Here is a 14,131-nt window from a genome sequence, read left to right as displayed (position 1 = left end):
TTTTTATTTTTTATTTTTCAGATGTATGTGACTTATTTTCCTTAAATCTTTATTGAGATTTAGAGCCAATAGAGAGCTATGTCCAACACAGCCGCTCACTCCCTCCACAATAGGGTGAGCAAAAGAACTGAAAAGGCAAATAAATTTGAAAAAACTTATGGGTTGAGATAAAGAAAATTTACTAGGTAAAGCAAAAGTTGCATGCACAAGCAAAACAAAACAAAACAAGGAATTAATTTACTACTTCCTATCAGCAGGCAGATATTCTGCCCTTTCCAGGAAATCAGAGATCTTCATACATAATGGTTACTTGGAAAGACAGTGCCATAACGCCAGAACACACTTCTTTCTTCTCTTCTTCCCAATTTCATTGCTGTGCATGATGTCATATGATATGGAATATAACTTTGGCCAGTTTGAGTCAGCTGTCCTGGTTCTTTCCTCTCACAGCCACTTGGCACACCCCTAGCTCCTCACAGGCAAGGTGGTGTGAGAAGCAGGAAAGTGCTTGGCTCTGTGAAAGAACTGCTCAACAACAACTAAAACATCAGTGTGTTATCACCATTAGTGTGTTTTTCATTACACATCCAAAACATAGTGGTGTGTGGGCTAGCTACTATGAAGAAAATTAACTCTAAAACTAGTACATTCTTAAAGAACTGAAACGGAACTTACTTGTGTATTACTAAAATCTAAAGATATTTGAGACAAAAAAAAGATCATACCTGTGCTTTTTTTTTTCCCCACCACTGTTATTATGTCTTCAATTTTCTAGAAATCTGGAGCTACTCTCAGTTCCTCTAGGATCTCAATTGAAGCTTTTAGTTAACTGTATACCTCTATGATTTTTATTTGCTGTACAGCAGTCCACTTCTGGTGTAATGCTGACTTGTCCCTTTTTCTCATCTTACCTTCCATATGTCCTGTCCTTGTTTGGTTATTCTCATCTTAGGAAAAAAGCAAGTAATTACCTTTACATGAAAGTGCAGTCAAGAATCATAGAATCATAGAATGGTTTGGGTTGGAAGGGACCTTTAAGATCATCTAGTTCCAACCCCCTGCTACAGGCAGGGACACCTCCCTCTAGACCAGGTTCCTCAAAGCCCCATCCACCCTGGCCCTGAATGCTTCCAGGGAGGGGGCATCCATAACCTGTTCCAGTGTCTCACCACTCTCACAGTTAAGAATTTCTTCCTGATACCTAGTGTAAATCTACCCTCTTCCATTTTCCTCAACCTGTCACTACCTGCCCTTATAAAAAGTCCCTCCACAGCTTTCTGTAGGCCCCCTTCAGGTACTGGATGGTAGAAAGGAAGAGTTAGGATGTCCTTGCAGAGTGGAAACTTATCATCAGAATTCTAATTTATTCTTTTATGATTTAAAGTATTTAATGATACCTTCATTAAGAGCAGAGCTAGGCAAAGAGGATGCATATTGATATCTTTGTCTTGTGCATTTCTGAAGAACGTAGCCAAGTTAAATATGATTTAGTAGAACTCAGTTTGCTAATTTAGATTACTAACTTAATCACTGCTTCTTTAAAATTATAAGAGCCTGGAAAGGGAACTTCCCAGTTACAATACAATATGGAACTAATGGGGAGACAGGTTTGCCAGTAAAGACCTGCAGAGGAGGTTGATGGCATGGTCTGAATTTAACATCTTCCTGTGTGTTGAGTTTGGTGTCTTTAGGAGTATAGAACGCTCCCTTAAATTAATCAAAGCTACAGGAAAAGCCAGGAGATTATGCTCATTTGTTACTTCTTCTAAAAACAAGAACCTAATAAGCTAAAGGTAATCATAGCAGTACCATAGTGCATGTGTTAAAACTGTGTACATAAGGGCTAGGGAGGTCAAAAGAAGAAATTGGCTGTAGTCAGTAGTTTGGGCACTACCACTGAAAGAAGCCCTTTTAGTCAAAACTCTCTTCCATCTATTAGATGACTAATGAGGAACAAAACCTTGGATGTAGGCATACAATGTCAATTTCTGCTGCTTATGATTACACTTTGTTTTGTTATTTTGTGGTTTTGGGTAGATGCAATTCTAGCATCCAATTCTGTGTAGGGTTGGAATAGCTATACTTATGGGCTATTTTGAGAGAGAATTTCATTTTGAGGAGTTCCCTGGTTGGGCAGCTATTACAGCTTTTGAAAAGGAAAAAGCTGAGGATCAAGATAAGAGTAAACTAATGTAATTGTTGCAATACATATACTGTTGTTATCTTTAATTCCTTTCCCTGCACCGATGTTTGTTTTTTTTTTTTCCCCAAAATACACAACCTCCTTCTCTTTAATCTTCCCCAGCACTCCCATTGTCACTTTAAGAGGAGAGTTTTTCTGCGGTCAAGCCTTGAGTCTGGAGTAGAGCTTGGAATACTGTGTCATCCTACTACTTAGGCAATAGTGAAAAGGTATTAGGTCATGCTCTTTCTTGATACTGCCAGGGTTGTTATATATCTTCTCAGAAACAAGTCTGGATGTTGAACACTGATTTTTCTTCTGAGGAAATAAATTTAAGTTTTAAACATTTTTTGGGAAAATTGCCTTTTCTAAATTGGCTGCACTTGATAATAGTAGCCCAGGCTTTTTAGAGAAAAATTCTAAATAATTACATATTATACTTAATTTTTTTTTAGTGTGAAGTTGGGTCTGTACCTAAGTAAATGCTTTTACTCAAAGATATCTTTCGCAGAAACTTGTTCCATATTGCAGAGATATTATCAGGAGGCAGTGACATGTGTGCAACATTTTTCAGTTCTAGTGTTTATGAAATCATGAGTCCTGAAGGATTATGGAATTGTTTAGTAAGTTTCAAAAGTTTCAATCAGATTGAATATATATTTAATCTTACTTGTGATATGCATTAAGGATGTGACTTTTAAAGAACAGACTGTATGATGTATATAATTACATAAAAATAGTGAGCATTTCCCATAACAAAATCTGCTGAGATTGCATTTGACATCAAACTATTTTGTATGATGTAATTAAAAGTTTTGACAACATGAGAGACAAGCAGTAACTGAGTCTCCATCTGTGAGTGTATCAAATATACATTTTAAGAGATCCATATTCTAAGTAAGGTCATTTTTATGGGAACATTTGGGTCATTTCTTATGCTTCAACAGAAAAGTGACACACAGATACTGTTTTTGTTTTTTTTTTTTAAAGAAGTAATTAAAGAAGAGCAATTTACTCAGCTCAGTACACTATATTCACTAAGAAAAGCTTAGTGTGTAAGGGTTAATTGTTTTGATGCACATCAGTTAATTAATGTTTGGACTATTAATTAAAATGAGTGGAAGTTCAAAGAGGAGTCATTTGTAAATTTGAGGTGGAGGAGTAACTACTTTTAAAATATAAATTTTTAAGAAGCGCATTAGAAAATTGGACTGTTGTTCCTTGGTTTATATTTTTACAAGATATATCTGACTTTTATGTTAGCGTTTACACAAAAAGAATTTGTATGGAAGAATAAAATCATGAAATAACTACTGGTAAGTCTTTTTCATTTCTTTTTTTTTTTAGACTAGCACACTCTTTCAGTACCGGGCAATGACAATAAACTTCATGTCTAATACTGCTTTCTGTCACAGCTTTGGATTAAAGATTTATTTTCAAATATCTATCAAAATTAATAAGCTTTTTAATGTTCACAGTTTATCAGGATGTCCCAGAGCTACTTCAGCAATGAAGAAAGCAAAGCTGTCTGGAGAACAAATGCTAACAATAAAGCAGCGGGCCAGTAATGGTAAATTTTTAATCATTACCTTTTAATACAGTATTTCATTGGTAGCTAAAGTTGTCACTATGGGCTCTTTTTTCTGTGTGTGGAAACCTTTTTATAAAGTGTGAATTCAAGGTCAGTAAAATTTAAACTGGGCTTTGTGCTGTGGAAATCTGAGCCAACAGTGGAGTGAGTCAGACTGGCCTGTTACACTCAAATAACTCTAAAATATTTCAAAGTAGAGTACACCATTGTAATTTTCCGGTTCTCTGATTCATATCTCATTCACCAAGGTAGACGGGTGACCCTGTGTTGTTGCAGGATTTAAAGGAGGAAAAGAATTTATTTCCAGAGGTGTCAAGTCCTTATGAGGTCCCTTGAATTCATTTGGAGTTGGGGTTCTGTAACCTCTTGTGCCATTTCATCTCCAATCATCTGCAGTCTTTCCTGGGAAACTTGAGTTGCAGGAAAGATGATGCAAGTACCTTCCATGAAACTGAAGAAGCTACCCTAGTACCTGAAGTGCAAATAAAGCAAACTGTAGGGGCTTCAGACAGGTAGTGCATAAATGTGTTGTCTATGAGGTACCTAAGTCCTAATTTTTCTTGGAGAACTTGACATAGTCACTTCATCTGTGATTGTCCATGCTTAATATGCTGCCTTCTTAAATGCTGGCATCAAATGTATTTCAGAGCCAAAAAGCATTTAAAGAAGAAGCTTTTGGAAGAGCCATTGCAACCCACATTGCCAGCACAGCTGGAGAATGTGTTGGTTCAGTTGCTAGTATTCAAGGAGGTGAAGGTCTGGGCGTAATTTTCTCTACAAAATGCCATATCCAGGAGGAAAGCCTTCGGGAATTGGATACAGACATTTGGGATGCTTATAGAGACACACAGCATTCTTCCTGTTATAGTGAGGAATAGTGGGGAAAGATGTGTAAGAACAAGCCAATGGGAACACAAACTCTCTAGCTTTAGGACTTCAGACTTTAGCAAAACCAGTTACATTTCTTCCTAGGATTGTTATATGCTTTGCTGTGATAATTAAATGAATAAATAAAACCTACAGAGTTTATTAATTTCTGAATTCTTAAAGATATAGGTACCAGTTCTTTAAATATTTAAGCCATAAAACTAAAAAATCGTTTCCATTTTGCAAATTGCCCTGAATATCATTATATATCACTCTTCTGAACCATGCAAATATTAAAAGCAACAGCAGAATTGGAATATATCCTAATGCATCAACAAAATTTTACTATGTTGGGAAATGATTTTGACAGCATTGTGCTATGAAAAATTATCATGTTAAGATATTTTCTTTTCCTTCAGAAGATCTATAAATTAGGATAGTCCTTCAAATAAGTTAAATAAGACTGCGGAGCAGAATTTGTTGTTACAGGTGCCTCTCTTTTAATGCAGTGTTAAAATCAGTATGTATAAAAAGAAAGTTGTGACTTACTGATTCTCCAGGCATTTTCATAACACATGCTGGAAAATTATTGCTGATTTAAAAGCTGTGGAAAATATATTTAACATTTTAACTTCAGAACACAAGTTTGAAGAGCATTTCCTTCTTCTGTATTTTTTTTTCTCTAAAACTTTTACTTGAAGTAAATTATATTTTAAATATGGAAGTAATTAATTTGCTGAACTCTGATTTAAAGCTTTGGTATTTTAATACATCTTTTATTTTTATATTGCATAGGTATAGAAAATGATGAAGAAATTAAACAGTTAGATGAAGAAATCAAAGAACTAAATGAATCCAACTCCCAGATGGAAGCTGACATGATTAAACTCAGAACTCAGGTAACAGTTTTATGAAGCCCTAAATTCAGCTGCTTTTCCTACATGACTGATTAAAAGAAATATGGGAAATATATTGTAGTCTTTCATATTCCTCACATACTAATATGTGAGCCATTTATAAAATCAGAAAACAATATTCAAAATGCAATTTCCACATCAATTACCACCATTAAAAAAAAGAGCCCTAGCTAATTATACTTTCAAAAACAATGACAAAAGCATGACCTGTCAGCTTTGTATTTCCCCTTGATAAAGCTACATATACATTTCTAATAGTAGTTAAATTATTAGGTTAGATCATAGTCATTAACATAAGTCACAAGGTGAAGGAGCCCAAATGAACAATGTGGCTTTTTTCAGGTTTGTTTTACAAAGGAAATTTAGATATAGAAGGGAGTACCTATTACATTTCATCACGTAGAGCAGCTCTTGGCAGCAAGAGTGGTTTCATGGATCCAGCTTAGTTCCTTTTAGGTTCCCAATAAATCTGTCGAAAACATGGGAAAACTGATGTTAAAACCTCACTTTATTCTCACTTTTCAGTCCTAATGCTGAATGGAAAAAGCAAAGGAAGGAAATAAATTGAATTCCTTCCCTGACATTTTCCACAGTCCAGCATAATTTTTGGTGCTGTTTTATTCCCATGATTTGAGTACAGACAGCTACAGAGAGTTTTACTGCCATTCCCAGTATTTTTCACTCCCGTGATGGTAAGCATTAAAGGCACACTGATCCTACCTAATGGAAGTAGAGATGGCTGTTCCTTGCTACTTTTTTGCTTGTAGAGAAGCGTGCAGTGTCCACTGTCCTCCTCTTGTATATTCAAAAATAGAGTGTTTTTGTTTGACTTCCAAATAATAGCAGAATTGATATTGAAGCCCCATTTCAGTTTTATTCAGGGTTGTCTGTCATTATTTGATCTTGATAGGATTTTATGGGTGTTTTACAAGTTCTAATCTAATGTGATCAAGTATTAAAAAAAAAGAAAAAAAAAGAGGGCAAGAAGACTACTCAGTGGCAGGAAATCTGTAAATACCACAATAGGCAGAATTTGTTAGTGAGTTTTGAAACTGGAAGGTTCTAAGCTGCCTTTTCTTTTCTTTTACTTATATGAGGCTTCAGTTAAGAATTATGACACTCTCCTGAAGACAAGCAATCTACATTTCCAACACAGTTATATCACAGTCACTGTCAATCTATTAAGATCATATCCAAGTCAACAGATCCCTCTTTTTAGAACATTAAAATTAAGCATGGCAAAATGTTTACTGATAAATCTTTACAAAATCATCTAGATAACAATAAAACTTCACAGAAGTATATACAATGAGAAAATAGTGTTAATTTTGTGAACACCATAACTAGCAAAAGTTGTGTTTCTTGAGGTCTTGAATATTGTATGATTTTAAGTGCCAGTCAAAGTTTTTCCTGCAACAAGGACTTCTCTTCCACATAGAATCTTTCATATTTAAAACAGTGGGAAGTTGTATTACAGACTTTATCTCATTTACACACATAACACTTTCCTATACCAGCTGCATTTTTGCATAAGACTTGGAACAAAACATTTTTAATTTAAGATCTTCTAGTAAATTTGTTTGATTTTAACTTGCAGCTCCAAAAGTATGAGAGGAGTAGAAACATATAAACATAAGATAGGGAAAGAAAAATCTGCAAGTAATTAATTTTCAGATTGTCAGCATCTCACTTGACACAGCCCAAGGGAAAAAAAATCTATTTAGGTGGCAATACTCAATTATAATTTTTAATAGATTTTCTAGGTATTTAAATTATTGTGAGACAGCAGCATCATGCCATACTTAACTAGCTTTCACTGACATCAGGCTCTTCATATTGGTCTCTAATAAAGAATTTGTTTTTAGGGTAAATATTGGAGCATGGCTGACTCTAACAAGCACCTACAGAAAACGTTTTCTATTTGCATGGAGTTGCTCTCTAGTATGCAAAAGTTGAAAGCAAAACAAAAGAGGAGGATATGTTCCCAGTTCCAAAACTGAATAAAAGTATTTTGCCTGCTATAGTGTGTTGTAGAAGTAGCTAATAAACAATTAATTGTGACAGATCAAGCTCCTGCAATACTGACAGCATGGATTAATTGCTATATATACAAGTGTAATCAAAATCAGATCTACCTAAAGATTGTTTTATGTGTTGCCACATGTCAAAGTTGCACACTTGTCAAAGTTAAGTCTACAAACTAACGGGCTGTATTTCCATAAGCAGACTTAACCTCTGGGTCCAGAATAAAACAACCTGATTGTGCCAGCTGTTGACTAAAATTTCCCTTTCTCATGGCTGTTACTGCTCAAACACTTCAGCTCAGTATTACAGAACCACAAAATCACAGAAGAGTAATCATAGGGGTTGGAAAGGACCTCTAGAAATTATCTAGAGGTCCTACTCCCCTGCTAATGCAGATTCCCGAGAGTGGGTTGAAATTCTATCCTTTCCGTTATACCAAAGCAGAAATAAATTAAGCTCATTCTGATAATTTAAAACTTTGTGTTCTTTAGCATTTTTCCATTCCTCTGGCTTCTTTTTCTCTATTTTAACCTACACAGACAAACACACTTCACAGTTTGTAATAGCTGTTTACAGTTGTCATCCAGTGTGGAAAGTTAGGACAGGTCTACAAAGAAAAGTGTAAATAGGTACCACTGAGCTCTGAATGTGCTCTTGATGAGTTGAACATGAGCCAGTGCTCATCTGAAATCCGTACAACTTTGTTAGTACTGTGCTCTGCATCAGTTGGGTAAGTTGCCTCCACAATGATTTTTAGCTTGAGCACATCACAAGGCTGCAGCTATCTTGCGTCTTGTCACCTGGGGACACCAGCAGCACACTCGGTTGCAATACCATACATTGGTCAGCTTTCAAAAGCAGCCCTATGAATTTGCATAGAAAAAAAAATTATAATTACAAAAAACTGACAACGCTGATATCAAGGAGCTGTGCATGCTTAACTAGCAATATATGGATTGCGAAAAATATTAGAAATGTACCACTGACAACTAGGCTTCTAGGAGTGGAACTGTTAAATCACATGGGTGAATTTGCAGAACTAAGGTTCTTCTTAATGCCCTTCAGTGCAAAAAGAAAATCTCAATAACAGTAAAACTAAATCCAGCTTCATTCATTATTGCCAATATTAAAAAAAAACAAGCCATTCACTTGCAGTTGTAAAAAGATGCCTTTAACAATGATAAGAATTTCAGGCTCAGGCAAAACCCTCTTTAGTTTCAATAATAGATATTTTTCTCCTTTCTCTGGTATTTTTATTATTACTCCCTTTGAAGAGCACATGCTTTATAACAGCTTGCCTTATATTACATTGTACACAAATTTGTCCATTTTAGATTACCACAATGGAGAGCAACCTGAAGACGATAGAAGAGGAGAACAAAGTAATTGAACAGCAAAATGAGTCTCTTCTTCATGAATTGGCCAATTTAAGCCAGTCTTTAATTCATAGTCTAGCTAATATCCAGCTGCCACATATGGTAAGTGATTGAGAGCACAAGTTAAGGAATTTGGCGATCTTCAGTTCACTTCATACAATAGATGTCTTTTTTATGTTTACGTTTCATCAACCAGTTGGATATTTGTGGTAACAGCACTGAAACCATAAAGATACATTTAACTGCTAACAAAGACATGGAGGGCCTGTTCCGGTGTATCCTGTAAAAAAAAATTAAGTAAGAACTAAATAGGCATTTTAAATATTATAAAAAATGGTGGCAGTTATGCCTTGATAATATGTTATGCTTAAATGAATATACAATTAAGAAAATAAAAGTTGTATATGAACTACTATTTAATATCTCGTAGGAACCAATCAATGAACAAAATTTTGATGCTTACGTGACCACTTTGACGGACATGTATACAAATCAAGATCGTTATCAGAGTCCAGAAAATAAAGCCCTACTGGAAAATATAAAGCAGGCTGTGAGAGGAATTCAGGTCTGAACAGCTGCTATAGTGGTGAAAGTCTTGCTTAAAAAAAGGATGCCTCTTGTTTTTTGCTGCTGTAATTTACCAGAAAGTGTTATATATTTATTTCTGTTTGAAACAGTGTTATGCTTACAAGACTTCATAATGATTTTATGTCTTGCTTTAAAGATAGTAACTGCAGAATAGTTTTTTGAATACATTCACATTTTGTACGTTTTCATATAAGCTGACATAGTGTGATATGCCATGTAATGTTTATAGCTGCTAATGTATGCACATTTTTGGGGTATATATATTTCTGAAGAGGTAAGCTGATCAAAATAAATAGAGTGTAAATTCTTTTTAATGCTTTAGTGATTAAATGTTTTAGTATTTTGAACTGAAATGGACAAAAAAAAAAAACAGCTTTGAATGACAATGTTGCGGTCTGCAGCCACTTTTTAAACACTATCATTTTGCCTCATGTTGGAGGATTTTATGGGATTTAAGAAATACATTTTGTGTGCATATTGTTTCATAGCAAGAATTGGTTGCAAAAATGCTTTATTTTTGAACAATGCTTGAAAATATTATGTGACTTTTGTTTTTGGAGGATGGTGTGTGGTGGGGGCAATAAAATGAGGTTTTTTGAATTCCAAGAAAATGGCATGGATTAGATGTAAGATACAAAATGGGTAATTTATTGTAAGACAACATCAAGCCATGGAAACTTGACAGAAGATTCAAAGCAGCTTAAACAGCACTTTTTAATTAACTTCTAAGCATTACATGGTATGAATATGGGAACTTCCATTATGAAAAGAACTATATCAGAGGTGGACAACGTGAAGATTTCAGCTTTTATTTTCAAATAAACTTTGGAGCCAACATTCTCATACCTCTGCTGGACTGCTAGTGCCCCTCTGAATTATCTGTTATAGCAATGTAGTTCATCTTTCAGAAATTCTGTATTTCCAATTCAAGATGGAGGACAATATTTTAAAATTAATATTGCCTTTTCACATCTTCAGTTTTGGGATAAACACAAATGATCTGCTTCTGTTAGCATTACTGAACTGCATTCACTGCTCTCTGTAGTGGGAATGCAGTTCAGTAAAGACTTTTCCTTTTGTTTGGCCAAGCATTTGATCCCATTTTTAATATTTCAACATTTATGTTTTGCTTTTAGTTGGAGAACAATCATTACTGCAGCATTCACACATGCTTTGTATTCGTTCTACTATTACCTATTGCAAAAATGAATGCAATCAAATTTTTAATGTAACTAAATATACTTCGGCACTTTTTTTTTGCTTTAAACTGGATCATTTTAAGATAAAACTTATTTGTATCTTCAAGATTTGATTGTTTTCTTCAAAATGACTGCACTATATGTATGCATAAGACCACTTTTTATTACTACATTTTTCTTTTTTTAAGTAGTAAATTTGGTGACGTGTTGTGTTTTACGGATGTTGAATTTATTTAAATTTGATAGCATATCTTTTTCCTTCCATGTCTTGATGTTATGCAGAAAGTACAAAAGTACTTTAAAATTTTGTTATGAAAAAGATGGATTTTGTAAAAAATAAAAATATTTTTAGCAGAACAGGACTTACAGGGTCATTGTCCCCACAATGTGCCAGTTGACTATTTGCACTTACCTTGCCCTATATATCCATACGGAGGTGTGCAATTTCTTGTGTCATTAGCCTTGTGACACTAAACTAGAACAAATTATAGTGGAAGCCATTATGGCCAATCCAGTAATATTGCTAAGGGAGACTACAGGGATCTCACAACAAATATTCTGATACAATACTCAACCTCGGTATATATATATATGTATAAATATATGTATATCCCAGCGGCACTTTATACTATTCACTGTACAAAAGCTTACAGTTTTCCACGAGGACTTTAATAACTAGCTGGGAAAAGATTATGTAATTACTTTGGGGCTCTGCAGTATCTTATCTGTACAGTGCCCTTTTTCTGTTGTGCTATTAGTTGTAGCTGCCATGCTCAGAATTGCCTTTTTGAGAGCTGAAGCAAGGTGCTTGTTGTTCACCTTCTGCCATATATATTGTACTTTTGCCCTAGCCTCCTTTTAGGGCTTTCATTGTTCATAATGGCATATGCATTTTTCCACTGCATTGTGTCTGCAGCTTCTTTGCCAGTATAGTAATGCTTTCAGTAGAGTAATAGATAGTATCAGTTTTGGATTCTTATTGTTATCACCTATGTACAATGGAAAGGGATTTTAAGCACAAATCTGCTGCTCATCTAATGTTGGTACATAATATCAAATCAAAAGTTATCTGTGACTATTATATAGGGATCACAAAAGTGTCACATATTAGAATGCTGACCTTTCATATGAAATTATTGTGAGTCATCAGAGTTTATTTATTATAACTTATTGTTCATATTCATTTCTAAGTTAATTTAAGTAATCATTTATTAAGACAGAATTTTGTATAAACTATTTATTGTGCTCTCTGTGGAACTGAAGTTTGATTTATTTTTGTACTACACGGCATGGATTTGTTGACATTTTAATTTTGCTATAAATGTGTGGAATCACAAGTTGCTGTGAGACTTCATTTTTAAATTGTGAACTTTGTACAAATTTTGTCATGCTGGATGTTAACACATCTTACTCTAAATAAATAAAAAAATGTGTTGCCACATTTGTAGCACAGTGGTTCTATGATCAGTTTCAGAATTTCACTTTATTTAGCACATGGCATCTACAAAGATATCCTTATAGACAATTTTTAATAAGTAGCCATAGTCTCTGATTCCTCGAGCTCTTCAGGCAGGATATGACTGCCTCTTTGAATTATATACTTCCTGCTCGACAGAAATTTGTAAAACCAAGGAGAAGTTTATTCTAACATTTCAGAATATCCTAGACAGAAATTTTACAGTGTTTCCCTGGCCTGATAAGTGTAATGGAAGGATTATATGTTTAAAATGAAGTACACTGATAATTAGGTCCTCAGACTCAAAAACAGTGAATTGAACATGAACTTCAGATGGGATGATTTTCAATTTCTTTTGACCTGCAGTAAGAATTTTCAAACCAGAGCTTTTATAGTCTGTCCTCAGAAGAGGCGAAGGACAACGACCAGTTGACACTTTTGGTAGGCGCTGCTTGTAGCAGGAAGAGTGACCTTCAGTAACAGCTGTTATGTTCAATATTAACTGTGATCTGCACCACAACGTAACCAATGTTATGCCTGCAAAGTGCTAAAAACTGGTTTCAATTTCATTATCACTTTTAAACAATCTAATTAAAATATCTTCCTGGGAAACAAACAAAAGTAATTACACAGGAGATTAGCAATTAATTGATTTATAAGATTAATTATGACTTTACCATATGCTTAGTTCCTGTATTGCATGCATATTATGTCCAGCGTTATGCAGTGTTATCAATAATTAATTCTGCATGCCCTTCCTCTTAATTGAATTCCTTAGAGATCATCGTAAGTGACCAATATAGTAGCTGCCATACAAATTCTCAGCTGTCTCTGTCTCTAGCAAATGCTTGTTGGTTGAGGGAAGGGAGTGAATACAAAGGGTCCAGGACAATTGGCAGAATAAAATGTAAAATAAAAAAGGCAGATAAAATCATGTCTGCTAACTGAGGACATTGCAGCAAGGTGTATGACTCTGTATGAACTTGTTACACACAATGCAATATATATTTTTGTGCATGTAAGGCAATTTTTTAGAAAAGCTCATCTTATTTTTTAGCATCACATAAAAATTTATTATTAATCATGATCTCCCAGATCTCTTCTGTTTCTTGTTATGCTTACTATAGATGAAGTAATAGAAAGTTTTTCACGTTAGATCTTGATTTTATAGTCTTATTGTGAGACTTTTTCTGAAAGAAACAACAAAATGAAAAAGTTAGAAAAAAGAGGAAGAGACTACAAGAGGTGAACATGTGGAAGAAGTGAACATCTTTTAGAGGACAACTGTAATCTTTTTCTAATGATCTCTATCAAACAGTAATTTAAGACATGTGGCCTAAAAATGCATGTAGAAGACTAATGCTCTGCTTCATGTATCGAACAGATATGTTGTTTTGTTGGTATCAGAATTATGCTAAAGAAAATTAGCAGAACAGGCCATGGAATAAAGAAAGTTAAAGAAATTCTGAGAAAAGTTGAACACAAAGAAACTTCTAGATGCACTTTTACATGTCATTCAAACAGTGCATATTTTTTTTTATTACCAGAGGTGCTAAAAACATTTCACTACATTATTTCACCAAATTAAATAATAACAAATGGAACAGAGTTGGCAGGCAATTCTCAAAATTTTGGAGACCCAGAATAGCCAAAATTCAGCTTTTAGAGAAAGTCGGGTTTAGCAGAAATGCTAAGTCATGGCCTGAATGAGTGATGGAGCACCTGGTGAGAAGGCAGGGCCAACATAGGCAGTGCACCTGAGTGACCAGAAAGGGATGGGTCCTGGTTCCACCCCTTCTCAGACCTCATTTAAGGGTTGGCAATGGAGTCAAGAGTATTTTGGTGGAGATCCCTGCCAACCTGAGGCCTTCTACAGATAAGCATAGTCTTTGTTTCTGTATCTATAGCTGCTGCTGTATTTGAGCACGTT

General features: G+C 34.7%; 1 protein-coding gene across 2 annotated transcripts in view; it reads left to right on the top strand.

The window, feature by feature from the left end:
• Nucleotides 1–12,069, top strand: part of MYT1L (myelin transcription factor 1 like) — a 127,176-nt gene extending 115,107 nt beyond the window's left edge. Inside the window, exons 17-20 of one of the 2 annotated variants that reach the window (XM_085217966.1) lie at nucleotides 3,661–3,752; nucleotides 5,436–5,539; nucleotides 8,917–9,060; nucleotides 9,389–12,069. In XM_085217966.1, the coding sequence (XP_085074092.1) occupies nucleotides 3,661–3,752; nucleotides 5,436–5,539; nucleotides 8,917–9,060; nucleotides 9,389–9,529 (481 nt within the window). In that variant the 3' untranslated portion in view covers nucleotides 9,530–12,069. Of the gene's footprint in view, nucleotides 1–3,660; nucleotides 3,753–5,435; nucleotides 5,546–8,916; nucleotides 9,061–9,388 lie in introns of both variants that reach the window. The other variant, XM_085217965.1, reaches the window with a different exon arrangement.
• Nucleotides 12,070–14,131: the final 2,062 nt, after the last annotated feature.

This window comes from Meleagris gallopavo, chromosome 2, assembly GCF_905368555.1.
Source record: "Meleagris gallopavo chromosome 2, MGAL_WU_HG_1.1, whole genome shotgun sequence".
Taxonomy (NCBI): Eukaryota; Metazoa; Chordata; class Aves; order Galliformes; family Phasianidae; genus Meleagris; species Meleagris gallopavo.
This window is presented reverse-complemented; position numbering and strand designations above follow the sequence as displayed.